This window comes from Pongo pygmaeus, chromosome 6 (assembly GCF_028885625.2).
Source record: "Pongo pygmaeus isolate AG05252 chromosome 6, NHGRI_mPonPyg2-v2.0_pri, whole genome shotgun sequence".
Classification (NCBI taxonomy): domain Eukaryota; kingdom Metazoa; phylum Chordata; class Mammalia; order Primates; family Hominidae; genus Pongo; species Pongo pygmaeus.
In genome coordinates this window covers 65,188,157-65,207,758 of record NC_072379.2, presented here as the reverse complement: position 1 = coordinate 65,207,758, position 19,602 = coordinate 65,188,157, and the positions used below count along the sequence as shown (strand labels likewise).

Below are 19,602 nucleotides of genomic sequence, written 5' to 3'. Positions count from 1 at the left end.
CAGGAATGCCAAGAGATGAAGTTATAAAACTAAGCAAGAGTTAGATCATGAAGAACTTTATGTACTATGCTAAGAAATGCTGACCTTATTGTGAATGTATGGAGGGCCCATTGGCTTTCTGGGGAGCTAGGTCTGCAATATGAATATTAGAAGGGGCAAAACTGGTGATAAGGGCTTGCACTAATGTACAAGCAATAGGTATGGTGAAAACAGAGAAGAGGTAGATTCAACAGGGACTTATGATCAACATAGATAATGTATATGGTGGAAAGAGAATAGCTTTTTGAGTTGGCTGAGCCTGGGTTCAAATCCCAGCTCTGTCACTTTTCCATTTTAGGATCTTGGATGTTTTACATACCCCTCAGAACCTTAGTTTTCTCATCTTAATTGGGACAGTAAGCTGGATGCCATGGCTTGTGCCTGTAGTCCCGGCTACTTGGGAGGCTGAGGCAGGCGGATCACTTGAGGTCAGGAGTTTGAGTCTAGCGTGGGCAACATAGTGAGACATAATCTCTAAAAGAACTTTAAAAATTAACTAGGTGTGATGGCATGCATCTGTAGTCCCAACTACTCAGGAGCCTGAGGCAGGAGGATTGCTTGAGTCCAAGAGTTAGAGGCTACAGTAAGCCATGATTGTGCCACTGTACTCTAGCCTGGGCAAGAGAGCAAGACTCTATTTCTTAAAAATAAAAAGTTGGGACAATAATATTCAGCCCATAGGGATATTAGGAGTAAGTGAAACAATATATGGAAAACATCCAGTAAAGTGCCTTACCACATAGTAGATATAAAACAATAGTTGCTCTTGTTGTCAGGGATGAAGGAGATAGAGAGGAATCAAGAATGACTTCCAAATTTTCTATTTGAATGGTGAAAAAGAGCTATATTAGGAAACTGGGCTAAGCTATCTGGTTCTTAGATTGCTTGTGAGGAATCTGAGGTGGAAGTGTTCACTGGCAGTTGACAGTAAGAGTGTGACACTTCTGAGTGGAAGACACAGATCTGCAAGATAATCAGCTTACACATAGCAGTAAAAGTTATGAAAGTAGATGAGGTCCCCCAAGAAGAGAGTTAGAATGAGAAGTCAGAACCCTGGAGAGTAGCCTAGGAAGAGTAGAGGGTGTTTTTTGTTTGTTTGTTTGTTTTTGAGAGGGTCTTGCTCTGTCACCCAGGCTGAAGTTGAAGTACAGTGGTGCCATCACGGCTCACTGAAGTCTTGATCCCCAGGGCTCAAGCGATCCTCTCACCTCAGCACCTCAGTCTCATGAGTAGCCAGGACTACAGGCACATGCCACCATGCCTGGCTAATTTTTAAATTTTTTAAGAGATGGCATCTCACTGTGTTGCCTAGGTTGGTCTCGAACTCCTGGGCTCAAGCAGTCTTCCTGCCTCGGCCTCCCAAAGTGCAGGGATTTCAGGTGTGAGCCACTGCACCTGGCTGATAAATCTTTTAAGACTGTGACATAAATTTAGATGTAAGTGCTGATTTTAAAAAATTGCTAAGGCCATGCATGGTGGTGCATGCCTGTAATCTCAGCTACCTGGGAGACCAAGGCAGGAGAATTGCTTGAGCCCAGGAGTTCAAGACTAGTCTGAACAGCAGAGTGAGACCCCCATCTCTTAAAAAAAAAAAAGAAAAAAAAAAAAACAACCAAACAAAAAGGAGCTAACAGAGAAGAAGGGGTTTCTGAAATGTAGGAAGTTAGCTCATACAGTCAAAATTGAATAAGGGTGGAGTGGCGAGTGGTGTCAAATGCAGCAGAGCAGTCCTGTAATGGTCACTGAGAAAATGCACAATAGATTTGGGTCATTAGGAGGAAGACTGTGAACCAGGAGCTGAGTAAGTCCTTGTGGTAGAGTGCTTTGAATGCCAGACTTTGGTCAGTGGAAGAATGATTAAACATTATTGAGCATGAAAGTGAGATGATCGGAACACTACTTTTTTATTTTTCTGGCAGCAGTGTGAAGGATGAGAAAGGAGGGAAAGCTCCATTTAGGTTGGTAGAGGCACAGATTGAACAAGGGCTTGGATCAAGATGATAATCTTGCTTGGAAACAGGTTAGCGTAAGAGCTGTTATGCAGTAGTGTCTTCAAAATTCGGTTATCACTGGATGTAATGAGTAAAGAAGTAGCCTAAAAGATGACATTTTAAGATTTTCAGTGTAGATAACAAGGAGAGTAGTAGCATTTACTGAAACAGGGACATTAGCAGAAGCAAGACTGGAAGATGAAATCATTTTTGATTTTTAAACTTTGATTTATTAAGCATATGTTATTGAGTGGCACTGTTATTGAGTTATTAGGCACTGTTATGATACTAGAGATACAGCAGTGAACATAACAGGCAAGATCCCTATTTTCATGGCACATTACCTTCAGAAGTGAGGTGAAGACCAGATTATAAAAGGACAAAGTAATTTAAGACAAATAAGCTAAAACTAGGTGATGATACAGTGATATACTGAGGGGAACCACTTTTAGATGGGATGGTCAGGAATGGCATTTCTAAAGAGGAGAGATTTGAACTCAGACCAGAATATTACAAAGGAATCAACTATGCAAAGATCTGGGTGCAAAGGCATCCCCACTTAGACTGGAGAGTATATGCGAAGTCCCTAAGAAGGAAATGAGCTTGATTGTTTGAGGGCCAGAAGAGAGGCCTGTATATCAGGTGCAGAGTGAGCAAGGGAGAGACTAATAGAGATGAGCTCTGAGAAGTCAATAGAATTAAACTTAAGTGGGGCCTCGGAGGTCTTGCTCTGGAGTTTGGTGGCTTACTGATGGCAGTGGAAATAAAGCAGTACGTTGAACTTAGCTGTCTGTGAAACATCTAGATAAAGTCAATTAACGGGCTTAAATATACAAACTCAAATATAATTTGCCTCTATTATTCATTGAAATAACTTTCCAAGTTGTTTAGGCATTGAACAAAGAAATGCTCATAATATGGAGGCTTGAGGAGGAGTGTGTCAAGGTGACCAGAGGGATCAGGAATCTCTAGCAGTTCTTCCCCACCCCTCACCCCCAGACTTAGCTTTGACTTGAAACTCATCTAGCAGTTCTTTACCAAAATAAAGGTCATCCTAAATATTATTGCGACCTTTAAAGTAATGACTGTTACATAAATGTTATGAGAAAAGTAGTCAAAGAATCATGGCCAAAAATACCTGTGTCTTCAGGGGATGTAAAGGGTACTTACGAACTTAAAATACCTGCAGCTCCATAGGGACCGTGCTGTAGATTTTGTATAGTGCTTGTTCAGACAGTACTCTCATTTCTAGAAATGCATTTTTTGCAGTAAACAAAGTGTGTGTATCCCTGTGCTTCTTGGTACACAAGTAGTTTGAATAGATTGTGTAGCCAAGGTCATCTGTAAGGCATCTGGTTTTACTGAATACGTGTTCAAAAACACTGAAACAAAATAATTATACCTTTTGTTTATGTATTGCTTTATAATTTATATAGCCTTTACCCCTGGAAAATCAACTTGATCCTCAGAAACAGCTCTTTAAAGTAGATAGGGAGCAGAAATTTTATGGAAGTCAGTGTTACTATTTTAGAGTTGAGGAAACTGAGGATCTCTGAGTGCACAGTCATAAATTTACAACTCTCACTTCACTTGCATTGCTTTACTTACCACACCATGCTAATTCAAAGGTGTACAAAAATGTAGACTTTAGTAGAGGTTTTGTATCCTTACTAAAACAGTGACAAAATATATTTTTTAATGTGTATGTTAGTTATGGGTGCTACCAGAAGGATTAACGGTGCTGTGGATACGCAGAGGAGAGTGAGATTGACTTTGGCTGGGAGAGTCAGAGGTTTAATTTTGTTTAGAAAATGTGTACTATTTTCTTACTTGGTAGTTTTTATTGCGTCTTCTTGGTTGCCCCATACATTGAAGGTACTACATGTGCAGCTTTGAAATAAGCTCCCCGACCCTTTTTTTGTATTATTATTATTTTTTTTTTTTTTTGAGACAGAGTCTCACTCTTGACGCCCAGGCTGGAGTGCAGTGGCACAATTTCGGCTCACTGAAACCTCTGCCTCCCGGGTTCAAGCGATTCTCCTGCCTCAGCCTCCCAAGTAGCTGGGACTATAGGCGTGTGCCACCACAGCCGGCTAATTTTTTGTATTTTTAGTAGAGATGGGGTTTCACCATGTTAGCTAGGATGATCTCCATCTCCTGACCTCGTGTTCCACCTGCCTCAGCCTCCGAAAGTGCTGGGATTACAGGCATGAGCCACCACGCCCGGCCTGAAAGAAACCTTTTATTTTGTATGCAGGACTGGCATGTTTGTTTCTGCTAGCGTATTTTATTCTTTTTTTGAGACAGAGTCTCACTCTGTCGCCCAGGCTGCACAATCTCAGCTCACTGCAAGCTCCCCCTCCCAGGTTCACGCCATTCTCCTTCCTAAGCCTCCTGAGTAGCGAGTAGCTGGGACTACAGGCGCCCGCCACCACACCCGGCTGATTTTTTGTGTTTTTAGTAGAGACCGGGTTTCACCGTGTTAGCCAGGATGGTCTCGATCTCCTGACCTTGTGGTCTGCCATCTCAGCCTCCCAAAGTGACATATTTTATTCTTGTATTGCCACTGAACTCAGCAGAGATGAATTGGTAACAGTAGCTACCATGTAATGAGCAATTCTGTGCCAGCACTCTGGTAGAGGATTTGTAAATTAACCTACTTAATACTTACATCAACTTTCTGATGTAGAAACATTCTTTCATAAATTGGTATTTTCTTTTCAGTCCATTCACATACTTGTTATTCCCACACCTGATGGGGAGAATGTAGAACTGTGTGAAAGAAAAGATAATTATAAGGCATTGTAGGCCGGGCACGGTGGCTCACACCTGTAATTCCAGCACTTTGGGAGGCCAAAGCGGGTGAATCACCTGAGGTCAGGAGTTTGAGACCAGCCTGGCAAACATGGCAAAACCCTGTCTCTACTAAAATACAAAAAAAATTAGCTGGGCATGGTGGCACGCGCCTGTCATCCCAGCTACTAGTGAGGCTGAAGCAGGAGAATCACTTGAACCCAGGAGGTGGAGGTTGCAATGAGCCGAGATCGTGCTACTGCACTGCAGCCTGGGTGACAGAGCAAGACTCCGTCTCAAAAAAAAAAAAAAAAAAAAAAAAAGCATTGTATTTCAGGATAATGTTAAGCCATGCAAATAGATTTTTTTGTTGTTGTTTTATTGTGCATTATTTATTATATTTTTCCCAAAGTGAAGAAGCCAAGCTGGTATGTATACTAATCTGAGCAATGAAGTCTAAGCTATATAACATGAGTGAATAAAGTAATAATATCTTTAATGTCTTTTTATGATTACAGTGACAGTATGTAGTAATCTTGGGTGGTTTTGCATTTTAAAAACCACTTTATGTATACACTAAAAAAAGTCGAATCAATAAAGAGATGTTTATTTAAACTATTTAGGAATGCAAGATGTCCATAAAACTTAATCCTTTGTTTAGTGACTTTTCACTCCTGTATTTTCTTGTTGTGATAAGATATGTTGCTTACTGTGGAAATGGTAATAAAGCTTTGTGTTTATATAACATCTTTTATCTTAGGATCTCAAAATGCTTTTAGACTATCTCATGTATCCTCATAGTATTTTAGTGAGTAGGTAAGTGGCAAGTATTATCTTCATTTTACAGATGGAGAGAGAAATTAAGCCACAAAGTGGGTTAAATGATTTATGTATATAGTTCCGTCATCTAGATACATAGGCAACCTGAGCCACTAAAGTAAGCATACTGTATTTTAGAAGGATTGACATAGTATAAACCATTAACCCCTTAGTTTTTGTACTTTACACAGACTGTTAGAAAAAATTTATTATGCACATGGAATTTTTTTTTAATCCTATCTTTAGGTGTAGAAAACAATACAATACTTCTTTATTTTTCTTCCTTTTTAGGTCAGCAGCAAGGACAAGATGGAGTAAAAGTCCAGCAAGCTACTATAGCTCCTGTAACTGTAGCAGTTGGAGGAATTGCTAATGCCACGATAGGTGCTGTTAGTCCTGACCAACTCACACAAGTGCATTTGCAGCAAGGCCAGCAAACTTCTGATCAAGAGGTACAACCTGGCAAGAGGCTTCGAAGAGTTGCCTGTTCCTGTCCTAATTGTAGGGAAGGAGAAGGAAGGTAAATGCTCTATTTTTCAACTGTGTTTATTTGGAAGGCATAAAACAGGAGTTAAAACCAAGTAATTGGCTGGGAATGATGGTCACTAGAACCTCATTACCTTTGTAGCCTAGAAGTTGATATATAATATTAGAAAGGGAATTAAGTTGGGCTATTTTAGGAATGAAATTTGAGTGGTCCTCCGCCTTGTTCCTTTCACTTTTAAAAAATATTTTTTCTTTCTTCCCTGCCCCTCCCCCACCCCAACAAGATGGAGTGTCACTCTGCCACCTAGGCTGGAGTGCAGTGGTGCAATCTCAGCTCACTGCAACCTCTGCCTCCCGGGTTCAAGCGATTCTCCTGCCTCAGCCTTCTGAGTAGCTGGGATTAGTTATAGGTGCCCGCCACCACACCCGGCTAATTTTTGTATTTTTAGTAGAGACGGGGTTTCACTATGTGGGCCAGGCTGGTCTCGAACTCCTGACCTCAGGTGATCCGCCCACCTCAGCCCCCAAAGTGCTGGGATTACAGGTGTGAGCCACCGTGCCCGGCCCATTTTTTTCTTTTTCATAAAATTTTTACGTAACTTTATTGATATAAAACTCATTCATGCACCATACAGTTCACCCATTTAAAGTGTACAATTCAGTGGTTTTTAATATATTCAGAGCTGTGCAAACATGACTACAATCAATTTTAGAGTGTTTTCATCATCCCCAGAATAAATTCTATATCTTTTTTAAGCATCACCCCCTATCCCAACCCTCCCATCCTAGACAACTAATTCCTGTCTTTGTAGATTTGCCTTTTCTGGACAATTCATATAAATGGAATCATGGTCTTTTGTGACTGGTTTCTTTTAACATAATGTTTTCAAGGTTCAGCCGTATTACAGTATGATCAATACTTCATTCCTTTTTAGGGACAAATAATATTCTGTATGGATATACAATATTTTTGTTTATCTTGTCAGTTGAAGGACATTTGGTTTTATCCACCCACTGGCCGTTATGAATAATACTGCAGTAAACATTTGTGTAGAAGTGTTTGTGTGGACATATGTTTTCATTTCTCTTGTATTTATATGAAATTACCTAGAAATGGAATTTCTGGGTCATATTGTAACTCTATGTTTAACCATTTGAGGAACTTACCGACTGTTTTCCAAAATGGCTGTACCATTTAACATTTCCATCAATAGGGTATGAAGGTTCCAGTCTGTCTAGATCATTCATTGCCAGTACTTGTCATTATCTGACTTTATGATTAAAGCTATCCTAGTGGGTTTGAAGTGATATCTCACTGCGGTTTTGTTTTGACTGATACTAATGATATTGAGCATCTTTTCTTGTTCTTATTGGCCATGTTTGTATCTTTGGAGAAATATTTATTTGGATCTTTTGCCCATTTTAAATTATATTATTTATTTTTCATTATGGAATTGTCTCTTTATATATTCTAGATACAAATTCCTTATCAGATATACGATTTGAAAATATTGTCTCCTGGCTGGGTGCAGTGGCTCACGCCTGTAATCCCAGCACTTTGGGGGGCCAAGGCAGGTGGATCACCTGAGGTCAGGAGTTCGAGACCAGCCTGACCGGCATGGAGAAACCCTGTCTCTACTAAAAATACAAAATTAGCCAAGTATGGTTGTGCATGCCTGTAATCCCAGCAACTCGGGAGGCTGAGGGAGGAGAATTGCTTGAACCCAGGAGGCGGAGTTTGCAGTGAGCCGAGATCGCGCCACTGCACTCCAGCCTGGGTGAAAGAGTGAAACTCCATCTCAACAAAAAAAAAAAAAGAAAGAAAGAAAAAAGAAAAATATTGTCTCCCATTGTGTGAATTGTCTGTATACTTTATTGATAGTGCCTTTGCACCAAAGTTTTAATTTTGAAGTCTAGAGTTTTCTATTTTCCTTTATTGCTTCTGCTTTTGGTATTGTATCTAAGAATTCATTGCCAAATCCGAAGTCATTAAGATTCCTAGTTTGTTTTTGTTTTTTTTTTTGAAGATAATTTTATAGTTTTTACTCTTACATTTAGGTCTTTGATTAATTTGGAGTTAATTTTTATATATGGTGTTAGGTAAGGGTTCATTAAGCACCAGTTGTTGAAAAGACTGTCCTTTCTCCATTGAATGTTCTTGGCACGCATGTCAAAATTAGTTGACCATAGAACATGGATTTATTTCTGGACTTTCAGTTCTATTCCATTGATCTGTATGTCTGTCTTTATGTCAGTCCACACTGTCTTGAGTACTTTGGATTTGTGATAACTTTTGAAATCGAGAAATGTGAGTCCTGCAGCTTTGTTATTCTTCAAAATTATACTGACTCTTTAGGGACACTTGCAATTCCATGTGAATTTTAGAATCAGTTTGTCAGTTTCTATAAAGAAACCAGATGGTATTCTGATGGAAATTGCATTGAATCCGTAGATCACTTTGGGGACGGTTGCCAGCTTAACAATGTTACATCTTTTGGTCCATGCACATGGGAAGTATTTCTGGTTATTTAATCTTTAACTTCTTTCATCAATGTTTTATAGTTTTCAGAGTATACATTTTGTACTTTTGTTAAATTCCAATTTTATTTCTGATGCTATTATAAGTTGAACTGTTTTCTTGATTGTTCATTACAAGTATTTAGAAATACATTTTTTAATGTATTAATCTTTTATCCTGCAACTTTTGCTGAACTTTTTGATTAGTTAAAACAGTTTTTTTGTTTGTTTGTTTGTTTTTTTAGTGGAGTCTTTAGGATTTCTGTGTATAAGGTCATGGAATCTGTGAACAGAGATAGTTTTTACTTTTTCCTTTCTACTCTGCAGGAGTTCTGTTTCTTTTTCTTACTTAGTTTCTCTGCCTGGAACCTCTGGTACAATGTTGACAGTGTGCTTGTATTTTGTTGAGGATTTTTGCATCCATATTCATAACAGATATGTCTGTGGTTTTCTTTTTGTGATGTTTTTATCTGATTTTGGTAATGATAATACTGGCCTCATAGAATGAATTGGAAAGTATTCCCTTCAAACTGGTATTAATTCTTTAAATGTTTTGTGGAATTTACCAGTGAAGCTGTCTGTTCTTGGGCTTTTCTTATGGGTAGTTTTAATTACTAATTCAATCTAGTTGCTTGTTGTAGGTGTATTCTGATTGATTATTTGTTCTTGAGTCAGTTTTAGTATTTTGGTCCGTATTTTTCTAGGAATTTGTCCATCTCCTCTGAGTTACCCAAGTAATTGCCATAGAATTGTTCATGGTATTCCTTTGTAATCCTTTTTGTTTCTATAAGGTTGGTAGTGATGTCTCCTCTTTGATTTCTGATTCTAATAATTTGAGTCTTACTTTCTTGGTCAGTCTAGCTAAAGGTTTGTTAGTTTTGTTTACTTTTCCCAAGAATGTCAGTGTTTGACATTTATTCTGACCCTAAGAAGGTTCTTCACAGCCTCTTTGCTCACTTCTTTCTGGCAAACTAGCCAACCTGTAGTTAAGCCTTTATTTCCAGTGAATCTGTTAGTCTTCTCCCTATTAGCTGCCTTTTGAAACAATCTCTACTTTTTTTGAGAGTACCCTTAGGCTTGAACTTCTTCACATTGTCTGGCAAATGAAGTCAATTCCTTTGGGAAGAGATTTGGAGCTCTTTGTTTTATGGTGTGTTTCTGAGTTACGGCTCTTGAGCTGGGGGTTGAGACAGTGGCTTTCTTTCTGAGTGACAACCCTGCTTTAAGAGCTGAGTGCCTGGTTGCAGGGGCAGCAGTAGCCTCAGGTCTTCTCAACTGGACTCTGCCAGCTTAGAACTTTGACTTTATGAACTATGAATGGGCCAGGTCGAGGGCAACCTGGACCCCAGTATTTTCATCATGCCACATCCAAGGTAGAGCCTGTGTCCCAGGGCTAAGGACTGGGTTCTGCTACACTTGCCTGGAACTTAGCAACAGGCAACCAGGGGTAAGATAAGAAATGCAGACATCTTGCCCCTCCTGGGGCCATAGCCCGCTGACTGGGAGGTGGGAAGAGTAGGAATCATATTCTTGTCTGCACCAGTCTCTAATGTTCCTGTGTGGAGATGGGAGGAAGTAGGGAAAGAGAGAGAGTCTTGGTTCAGATACCACAGACTCTTACTGTTCTTACCAATTTCTGTGAGATTTTCTTGAATAAATGTTTCTTTATTTGCTGTTATTTGCTTTTAGGACCATTTCCAGAGACTTTAAATGGTATTTTTTGCTTTTTTATAATTTTCACTGGGAAACAGATCCATGGAACTCCTCACACTGTCCTGCTAGAAACGAAACTCTGCATCTTACACTTTTAACTGGATTTAGCCATCCTTTTGAAATTTTAGAGAAGTTTCAAGTGCTTTGAAAGGCTTAGAGAAATTTTTTTCCCAAGGAAAGAGCCCACTATGACCAGGAACATGAGTCCATAATAGAGCATAAACTCAAGATTAACACATTTTCATAGCAATTTGGTACACAGACCTGTTTTATTTTTTCTTTAACTGAAAATTTTCTGATTTTAACTACAGTTATGGCATCATGATCAAACAAACCTATTCAGAGAAGCATCATTTAATTACCTTGATTCTTTTTAATTTTTCTATAATTGTAAGCCTACTATTTGGCAGTGTAATTAATGTTCGGTTTTTGTTTTTGCTAGAGGCAGTAATGAACCAGGAAAAAAGAAGCAGCATATCTGTCATATTGAAGGATGTGGTAAAGTTTATGGCAAAACATCTCATTTACGAGCACATCTTCGCTGGCATACTGGAGAAAGACCTTTTATATGCAACTGGATGTTTTGTGGCAAAAGATTCACACGGAGTGATGAGCTCCAGAGACATAGAAGAACCCATACAGGTTAGTTGGTTTATTTTAGGATTTGTACTTTTTACTTACTTCTTCAATTTTTACATGAAAATTTTAGTGATAGTTTAGCTATCAAATTGGAAATATGCAAATGATGGAGAAGGCATTTACTTTAGCAATTATATGGAAGATGTTTAAGATGAACATTTTTAACCTCATTTCTGAGATACATTTTATTCTACTTTTGGTAAACTTTATCAGCATATTTATGAGACCGGGAATTTATTCCATTTGTTTATATTGTATTCTTAGTATGTTGAAATCATACGTTATTTTTCATAAGCGTTTAAATAGGTGAAAAGAGAGTTGAATTATGATCTTAATGGGGACTTTCATTAGTGTGTTTTAGTTTTTTTTTTTTTTAACAAGTCCAGAAAATTCACCAAAGTATCAAGAATAGTATAATAAACATCTAACAACCCTCACTCAGAATGGGCAGTTGTTAATATTATATTTTCTGCTTTTTTTTTTTAAATACAGCAAAGCAATTATAAAGTGAACATCATCTTTATCCTTTCACCTTTCAAAGACTGCAGCTACTATAATATGTCTAAGTTTCATGTACACTTTTAATACTCTTACATATATGATTAATGGATCTACATAAAAAATGTTTTGTATATATTATGAAATGTTACAATGTTGCAGAATTATAAATTTCACTTGTTTTGAGATCTGTTTGTACATATATGTATATTTGCATATATGAATTTCCTTGAACTGCTATATAATATTTTATCACATGAGTCTACCACACTATATTAATTCATTCCCATACTGTTTGAGGTTATTGCTAGGGTTTGTGTGTGTGTGTGTGCTATCACAAACTTAGCTGATGAGAACATGTGTGAGAAGTGGAATTATTGGATCATAGAGAATGGGTATGTTTGGTTTTGCTAGGTAATAGCTAAAGAGTCTCTACAGTGGCTATTTAACTAGCAGTGATTGATAGTTTCCACTTTGTGCTCACCAATACCCAGTAGTATCAGGCCTTGGAAGTTTTTTTCCATCTAAAATTGTTTCTCATTTTAAAAATTTGTGTTTTTCATGGTTATCCATGAGATTAAGCATCTTTCATATGTGTATTAGTCATTTATGGCTTTGTTTTTTAATTCTGGTTCTCATTTTTTCTTTCAGAAGTTTTGCTTATTTATGTGATTTATATGTTGTACTTTTCTCTTTCAATAAAGGACTATTGCTAGTCTTTTATTTTTGTCGTACCTTTTGTCATATGGAAGTCATATTTTTATTTAGTCAAATATAAATATTTTATTTTGTCTTTTGCTTTTTGTTTATAAATTTTTCTTCTGTCCCAAGGTTCTAAAGTCTTAAAAAACAATTTCTTCTAATAGCTTTAAAGTTTTGTTTTTGTAAGTTTGATCTTTCATCAGCTGAAGATTCTTTTTGTTGATGGAATGAAATGAGGATATAATTTTATTTTTCTTCCATATGGAAAGCCATTTCTTAAACAGCCCATTCTGTCTCTATTGTTTGTCCTCTTTTACATAATGTCTCCTTTAAGTGTGGTTCAATTTCTGGTTTCTCTGTTTTGAAGTTTTTATCTATTTGCCAGTTCCTACACCAATGCTCTTACTATATTAATGACTGTGGTTTTATATTAAGTCTTGACTTCTGATTGGGCAATTTTCCTTCTTTCTTTCTTTATTTTTTTTTCTTTTTTTGCCCAGAACACCTACCCGTTTCAGAATATTTAGAATTTGGGACTCAGTATTTCATTATTGAATAAATTAATTTCAATAAATTATTGAATTATACTTTATACTTTAAACCTGTACCAAGATACATGTGGGACAAAGGGAGAAATAAAACCGACATTTCTAAATCAGCTGCTATATTATAGTCAGATATTTGGAATATATTACTTCATTTGATTCTAACAGCAGCAACACTGGCATAGAAATTAGCTCCATTTTAAGATTAGAAAGTATCAGAAAAGAAAAAATTATGAAATCTGTTAAAAATGGTAAATATAAAGTTATTTAATTTGATATACACATAAAGTAGTAATACAAATGAGTACAGATTGAGTACCCCTTATCTGAAATGCTTGGGACTAGAGATGTTCTAGATTTCGGATTTTTTCAGATTTTGCATGTGCACAATGCAATACTTTGGGGATTCATTTTTGTTTCATATATACCTTATACGTAAAGACTGAAGGTAATCTTATACAATATTTTTAATAATTTTATGTGTGAAACAAAGTTTGTGTTAAGTACTTATGTGTGGAATTTTCTACTTGTGAGATCATGTCAACACTCAAAAAGTTTCAGATTTTGGAGCAATTTGGATTTTAGATTTTTGTATTAGGGATGCTCACCCTGTGTTAGTATAGCGTCGCAATCCCTGAAAAAGTTAGCATTATAGTAAAGCTATGAATTTTAATTTTAAAAAAGATAATTTGAAATCTTTCTGTATAGTATACACACCATTGACGTTGACAAATATGATTGATTAAAAGTTAATCCCATACCAATTGTTGATATCTGTTTTAGAAAAATACTCTACTATTTAGGTCTGTATGAAAGGTTGCAGTGTTTCCATCCTGGATTAGCAGTGGGATAAGTTAGGGAAGCCAAGAAAATTTGCTACTTTGTTTGATTTGGAACCTCACATTATGATTGCTTCATTTTGTCTGAGAAATGATGAGTTGGTAAAGTCCCTCTTTCTTACACATCCACACACTTGAGATACACAAATTTATTCAATAATTTATATATACATATACTTCAAAACCAAATATTATGATTTGGGGCATATCTTTAAAAAAAGATTCACACCATTATTATCTACTGGATTGACAATTCATAATCCAATATACTTTAAGCTTACTTTCAGTGGTTCAAACATCTTAAATATATCATACATAAAATTGTTTAATTAAAACAGGTTGACACTAAAAAATGTTAAGTTTAATATCAGTATACTTAAAATTGTTACTTTTAAAGATTTAACAGAGTAACTCCTGTTTGTTAAATTTGTCTAAAAGAATATGAAAAAATATATTTTGAAATAAGTATTGATTAAGCATTTAATATGTTAAGTTGAAAGCCTTAACCATTCATAGCAACAACTGTGCTTTATTTGATGTCTAACCACTACTACGAATAGAAACTTATTGACTTGGCTATGAATGAATGGAGTTGATTTGTATTCGCTGCTGAAAATAGTGATCTGTTTGCTTTTTAAAAAAATTTGTAAAGGTTTTCAAAACAATACATGCATATGGTATTTAAAAATGAAATCACAGAAAAGTTTACTGTAATAAGGAGGTTCTTTGCCCCACCCCTGTCCTGCTGTCCAGAGAAAATCATAGCTAACTATTTTAACTATTTTTGCATCTTTGTTCTTTCTAGGATGACTGTCATGTATCTAAATCATATACTTACACACTGTTATCTATTGATCTATCAATATTTTATACTATCTATTGAGTTCTTGCATTTAGAATTAAGGATTTACTTCACTTTGCACCATCTGAAGACATTAAGATTCTTTTGAAAAACTGTATGCAGGCCATTCTCTCTTAACTCACCACTCTATTTCCAATAAAGTTAGACAATGCCTTTTCTTTTTTCTTGTATTGTTTGACTTTACCTGAAATAATCTGTATTTCAAGTTTTTAAGAGCAATGTGAATTCCATTCACATTTTCCTTTTTTCTGGAGCCTTCCATCTTTCTAATGAACATGAACAGTTTCTTCTGTAGACCTGTTCCAGGGGTATTATCTTGAGATTTTTCTTCCCTTCTCTGTTCGTTTAGATCTCATATTGGTTCTCAAGATCTCATGTTTTCATTTTTCTTGGTCTACTCTCTTCGTTGCTGGAAAATGTGCTGAAATGCTTCCTAATGAAAAGCATGGGGAAGTAAATTTGTCTAAAGAATTATTTTCTCTTTCTACTTAATTTGGTTGTTTGGCTAATACAGTATTCTAGATTGAAAATTACATTCTCTTAAAACATTGGCACAGCTCTATTGTTTTCTTTCATCTGTTTTGTCAACAAGAGGTTTGTTATTTTTTCTTATTTTCTTTTTTCTTCTGTAGGTGACCTGATTTCTCCCCTGCAACTTTATTTTTCTTTTGAAATAATTTTACACTTAGAGAAGAGTTGCAAAACTAGCATAGAGTTCTCATACCATTCACCAAGCTTCCCTTAATGTAAACTTCTTGTATAACCACAGTACCTTATGAGAATTAAGAAATTAACATTGTTGCAATACTATTAATTACACTTTCCACCAGTATACCTTTTCTTTTCCAGGATTCAGTCTGGAATAACACACTGCATTTATTTGTCATGTTTCCTTAGTCTCCTGTAATCTGTGACTTTTCCTAGTCCTTTCCTTGTCTTTTATCACCTGGACACATTTGAAAGTGGGTTTTGGTGTTTTTAGAATGTCTCTCAATTTGGGTCTGTCTAATGTTTTCTAATGATTAGACTAAGGTTGTGAATTGTCATGAGAAGAATAGCACATTAGTGTCTTTCTCATATCATATAAGAGGAAGTATGTAATGTGATTATCTCATTATTGGTGATGTTAACCCTGATGCACTGGTTAATGTAGGGTGTGCCACATTTCTTCACTGTAAAGTTACAGTTTCTCTCTTTCCATATTGTTTGTTAGAAGCAAGTCACTAAGTTCAGTCCACATTCAGGGGGAAGAGAATTAAGCTTCACCTCCTGAAGGGAGAAGTATCGAAGAATTTGTGGACATATGTTAAAACCACCACAATAATTACTATTTTAGAGGAGTTTGGGGGGCTTTTTTACAAATAAAATACTAAAGCTTCACTTTTAGCATTCCTCAGTGGATCTTGCCTGCAGCAGTTATTACTGTGATGTTTGAAAGATCATTTTCAATTTTCCTTGTTCTTTGTACCACTTATACTTTCGTCTCCAATTATTTATGCAATCATTTATTTACATTGGTCTCATGAGTAGTTCTTTTGTTCTTTGGGTTACAATTCAGTACTACCATTTTCTTGCTCAAATTGTTTCACCTTTGGCCATTGGAAGGTCTTTCACATTAGTTCCTGTGTCTTCTTGAAGTGCCCCTGTTTTGTTTTTAACTCTAAGGGCGCCTTTTAATCTGTGGTGTTCTGCTAATTTCATGATGCTGTATCTAAGAATAGATTTTTATTTGTTGTGCTAATGAGTTGTACTCTGGGTCACCTCTCTCCCTCTCTCTCTCTCTTTCTCTCTCTCTCTCTGTCTCTCTGGGCTCTTAGTAGACATATTTTGGAATCTCTAGGTTGATTTTTTTTTTTTTGGTTTTACAGTTTTTCTCTTATATCTTTTGTCTCTTTACCATTTTATTTTCCATGAAATTTTTAAACTTTACTTTCAGATATTTCTATTGAATTGCATTTTAATTTCCAATAGTGCATTTCATCATTGTTGGTGGGTTTTGTTTTGTTTTGTTTTACTGCATTTTGTTCTCATTGTATGGATGCAGATGCTTGCTGAAATTATCTCAGTTTTTTAATCTAGAATTTTATGTTTCCTCCAGGATGATTTTTTTGTCTGTATCTTGCTTTTTCCAGTGTTGTAGACATTCCTGAAGTGTCCAATGATTCTTGGTTTTTGTTCAAGTTGATGATGATGATGATGGTGGTGGTGGTGGTGGTGGCGGTGGTCATGGTGGTGATTTGATGAAATCTTAAGTGAAAGATTTTGAAAACTTTATGAGCTAGTGGTGTTTTGTTTTGTTTTTTTTTGAGACAGGGTCTCTGTCTGTCACCCGAGCTGGAGTTCACTGGCACGATCACAGCTCACTGCAACCTCCTCTACCTCCCAGGCTCAGGTGATCCCCACACCTCAGCCTCCCGAGTAGCTGGGACCACAGGTGCATGCCACCACACCTGGCTAATTTTTCTATTTTTTTGCAGAGACAGATTTTCTCAGTGTTGCCCAGGCTGGTCTTGAACTCCTGAGCTCAAGCAATCCATCCTCCTCAGCCTCCCAGAGTGTTGGGATTATAGGTGTGAGCCACTGCCTCTGCCAAGCTAGTGGCTTTTATTTTAGGCAACTGGGTGGGACACTGTGTTACACTGGAAGATGCCTAATTACCAAAATACAATAATATGCTGTGCAACCACGTTTTTTTAAGATACAAATCTTTAACATTAACATTTTGCCCCAATTTTTTGATAGTAGTTATAGTCTGTGTACGGACTTTAATTTTGTTTTATGTTCCATGTCTCCCTCCCAGCAGAAGACATTGACTGTCTTCTAGAACATATTCTCTTCCTTGATAATTTATATTCTAATTTGCAGACATTTGATATAATCATTGTTTTGCTGATGGACTTCCTTTCCTTTTTTTTTTTGGTTATTGTAGATTTAACCCTTTTATGCCTTTACTATTATTTTAATGGGTGTCTCAGTGGGGTGAATAAATAAACAGATGTAATCATGCTGCTCTCTTAAACTTTAAAGGGTTACATTTAGCCAGGTGCAGTGGTGCACACCTATAGTCCCAGCTATTCAGGAGGCTGAGGCGGGAGAACTGCTTGTGCTAGGAGTTCGAGGCTATAGTACCTATGATCCCGTGAATAGCCACTGCACTCCAGCCTGGGCAATATAACAAGACCCTGTCTCTTAAAAAAAAAAATACTGTTAACTTGGAAATACTATAATGATACAACTAAATGGATAATGTCTATAATAAGGATGTCATATAGATATGCACACTTTATGTTACATGTGTTAATATAGTGTACTTTGTGAATATTTTATTGTAGATACTTTGCCTACTTACTGGACTGTTTTATTTGCCATTCATAATCCGCTTAGCAGTAAGGTAATCTAGGGATGATTTTTAGCAACTAGTGTTATAGGGAGGTTACATCTTTAACCATACCTCAAATTCTTTTTCACCAGCTAAGAAAAAATCCTTTTCAAAAGAGCCCCTAAAAAGTCTTATGCAACTGCAGTATAGGTTCTTTATAATGACGACTTAGTGTTTCAGCCAAGATACAATTTTATATAAAGTTAAATGTATTTATAATTGTATCAATAATTATAAACTTAAGTGGAAATGAAACAGATTCTGTAAAATTCATTTGGGAATGAAACTTCAATTTTTTTTAACAAAATAAGGAATGTTTGATCAAAACAGATGAAACAGAAAACTCCATCAATTGCATTGAAGTTTTCTTCCAGAATTTTGTTGTTGTTGTTGCTGAGACCATATCACTCTGTCACCCAGGCCAGAACACAGTGATGTGATCATAGCTCACTGCAGCCTTGACCTCCTGGGCTCAAGCAGTCCTCCCACCTCAGCCGCCTGAGTAGCTGGGACTTACAGGCCCACACCACTACACCCAGCTAATTTTTTATTTTTTATTTTTGGAAAGATGGGTTTTTGCTATGTTGCCCAGGCTGGTCTTTTTTTTTTTTTCTTTTTCTTTTTTTGAGACGGAGTTTTGCTCTGTCACCCAGGCTGGAGTGTGCAGTGGCGCGATCTCGGCTCACTGCAAGCTCCGCCTCCTGGGTTCACGCCATTCTTCTGCCTCAGCCTCCCGAGTAGCTGGGACTACAGGCGCCTGCCACCACACCCGGCTAATTTTTTGTATTTTTAGTAGAGACGGGGTTTCACTGTGTTAGCCTGGATGATCTCAATCTCCTGACCTCGTGATCCACCTGCCTCGGCCTCCCAAAGTGCTGGGATTACAGGCGTGAGCCACCGTGCCCAGCCCCAGGCTGGTCTTAAACTCCTATCCTCAAGTGATCCTCCCACCTCAGCCTCTCAAAGTGCTGGGATTATAGGTGTGAGCCACAGTGCCCATCCCCAGAATTTTCTTATATAAATGTTTTAATTAGTATGTGGAACAGTCAAAACTGTTGCCCTTTGTGTCCACTGCTGGCCAGAATGGACCAAGTTATCTACAACTTGTCTGTTCCATTGACTACACTAAAAACTCTGGACAAGTTTACTTATTTGTTTTCTTAAGTATCTAAATGAGGACAGTGAAAAGCAAACTATAGCAGGCAATTGAGAAATGAAGTCAAAACTTGAATTTGAATAACAGTGTATCATATGTGTTCATTTCATAGAGATCTTTTTCCCTCCTTTGTCTCCCAAGTTTAACCCTGTGGGCACTGCATAGCAGGTGCAGGTAGCAAACAATCTAAGAGAAACCTCTTGTATCTAACCAGAAAAGCAAGAAAAGGGGTCTTTTGCTCCAAAACCAGTTCCATTTGCAGATTACACTGAAATAGTAGCAGCACAGCCACCAAAAAATCTCTAGAAAATACCCATATCTCTGGCTAGGGGAACTAGAAAATAGAGTCTGTTTTCCAACAAATCTGAGGTAAATCAACATCATTTTTCTGTCTTGCCACTTCTGCTCTGAAGGTGGTCCCAGTCGTGGTGTAAGTGCAGAACATTATGGGAGCCCCCAGTAACTTGGCTTTTCTAGCCGGAGGAACTAAAAGGTGAGACAACTGGAGGTTGGAAAGGCATAGGGGAAATTTTGAGAGCGATACAAAAGATGCTTCCTAATTCTGTGTGTAGATCAAAAGAAGTCCTGGGTTCAACCTTGCGCTGGGCTCAGCCTTGAGCATTG

General features: G+C 37.1%; 1 protein-coding gene across 2 annotated transcripts in view; it reads left to right on the top strand.

Annotated features, from left to right (window-relative positions):
• Positions 1-19,602, top strand: part of SP4 (Sp4 transcription factor) — an 87,094-nt gene that overhangs the window by 43,493 nt on the left and 23,999 nt on the right. For both annotated transcript variants that reach the window (XM_063667482.1, XM_054495898.2), the window contains exons 4-5: positions 5,934-6,162; positions 10,801-11,000. In XM_063667482.1, the coding sequence (XP_063523552.1) occupies positions 5,934-6,162; positions 10,801-11,000 (429 nt within the window). The remainder of the gene's footprint in view (positions 1-5,933; positions 6,163-10,800; positions 11,001-19,602) is intronic.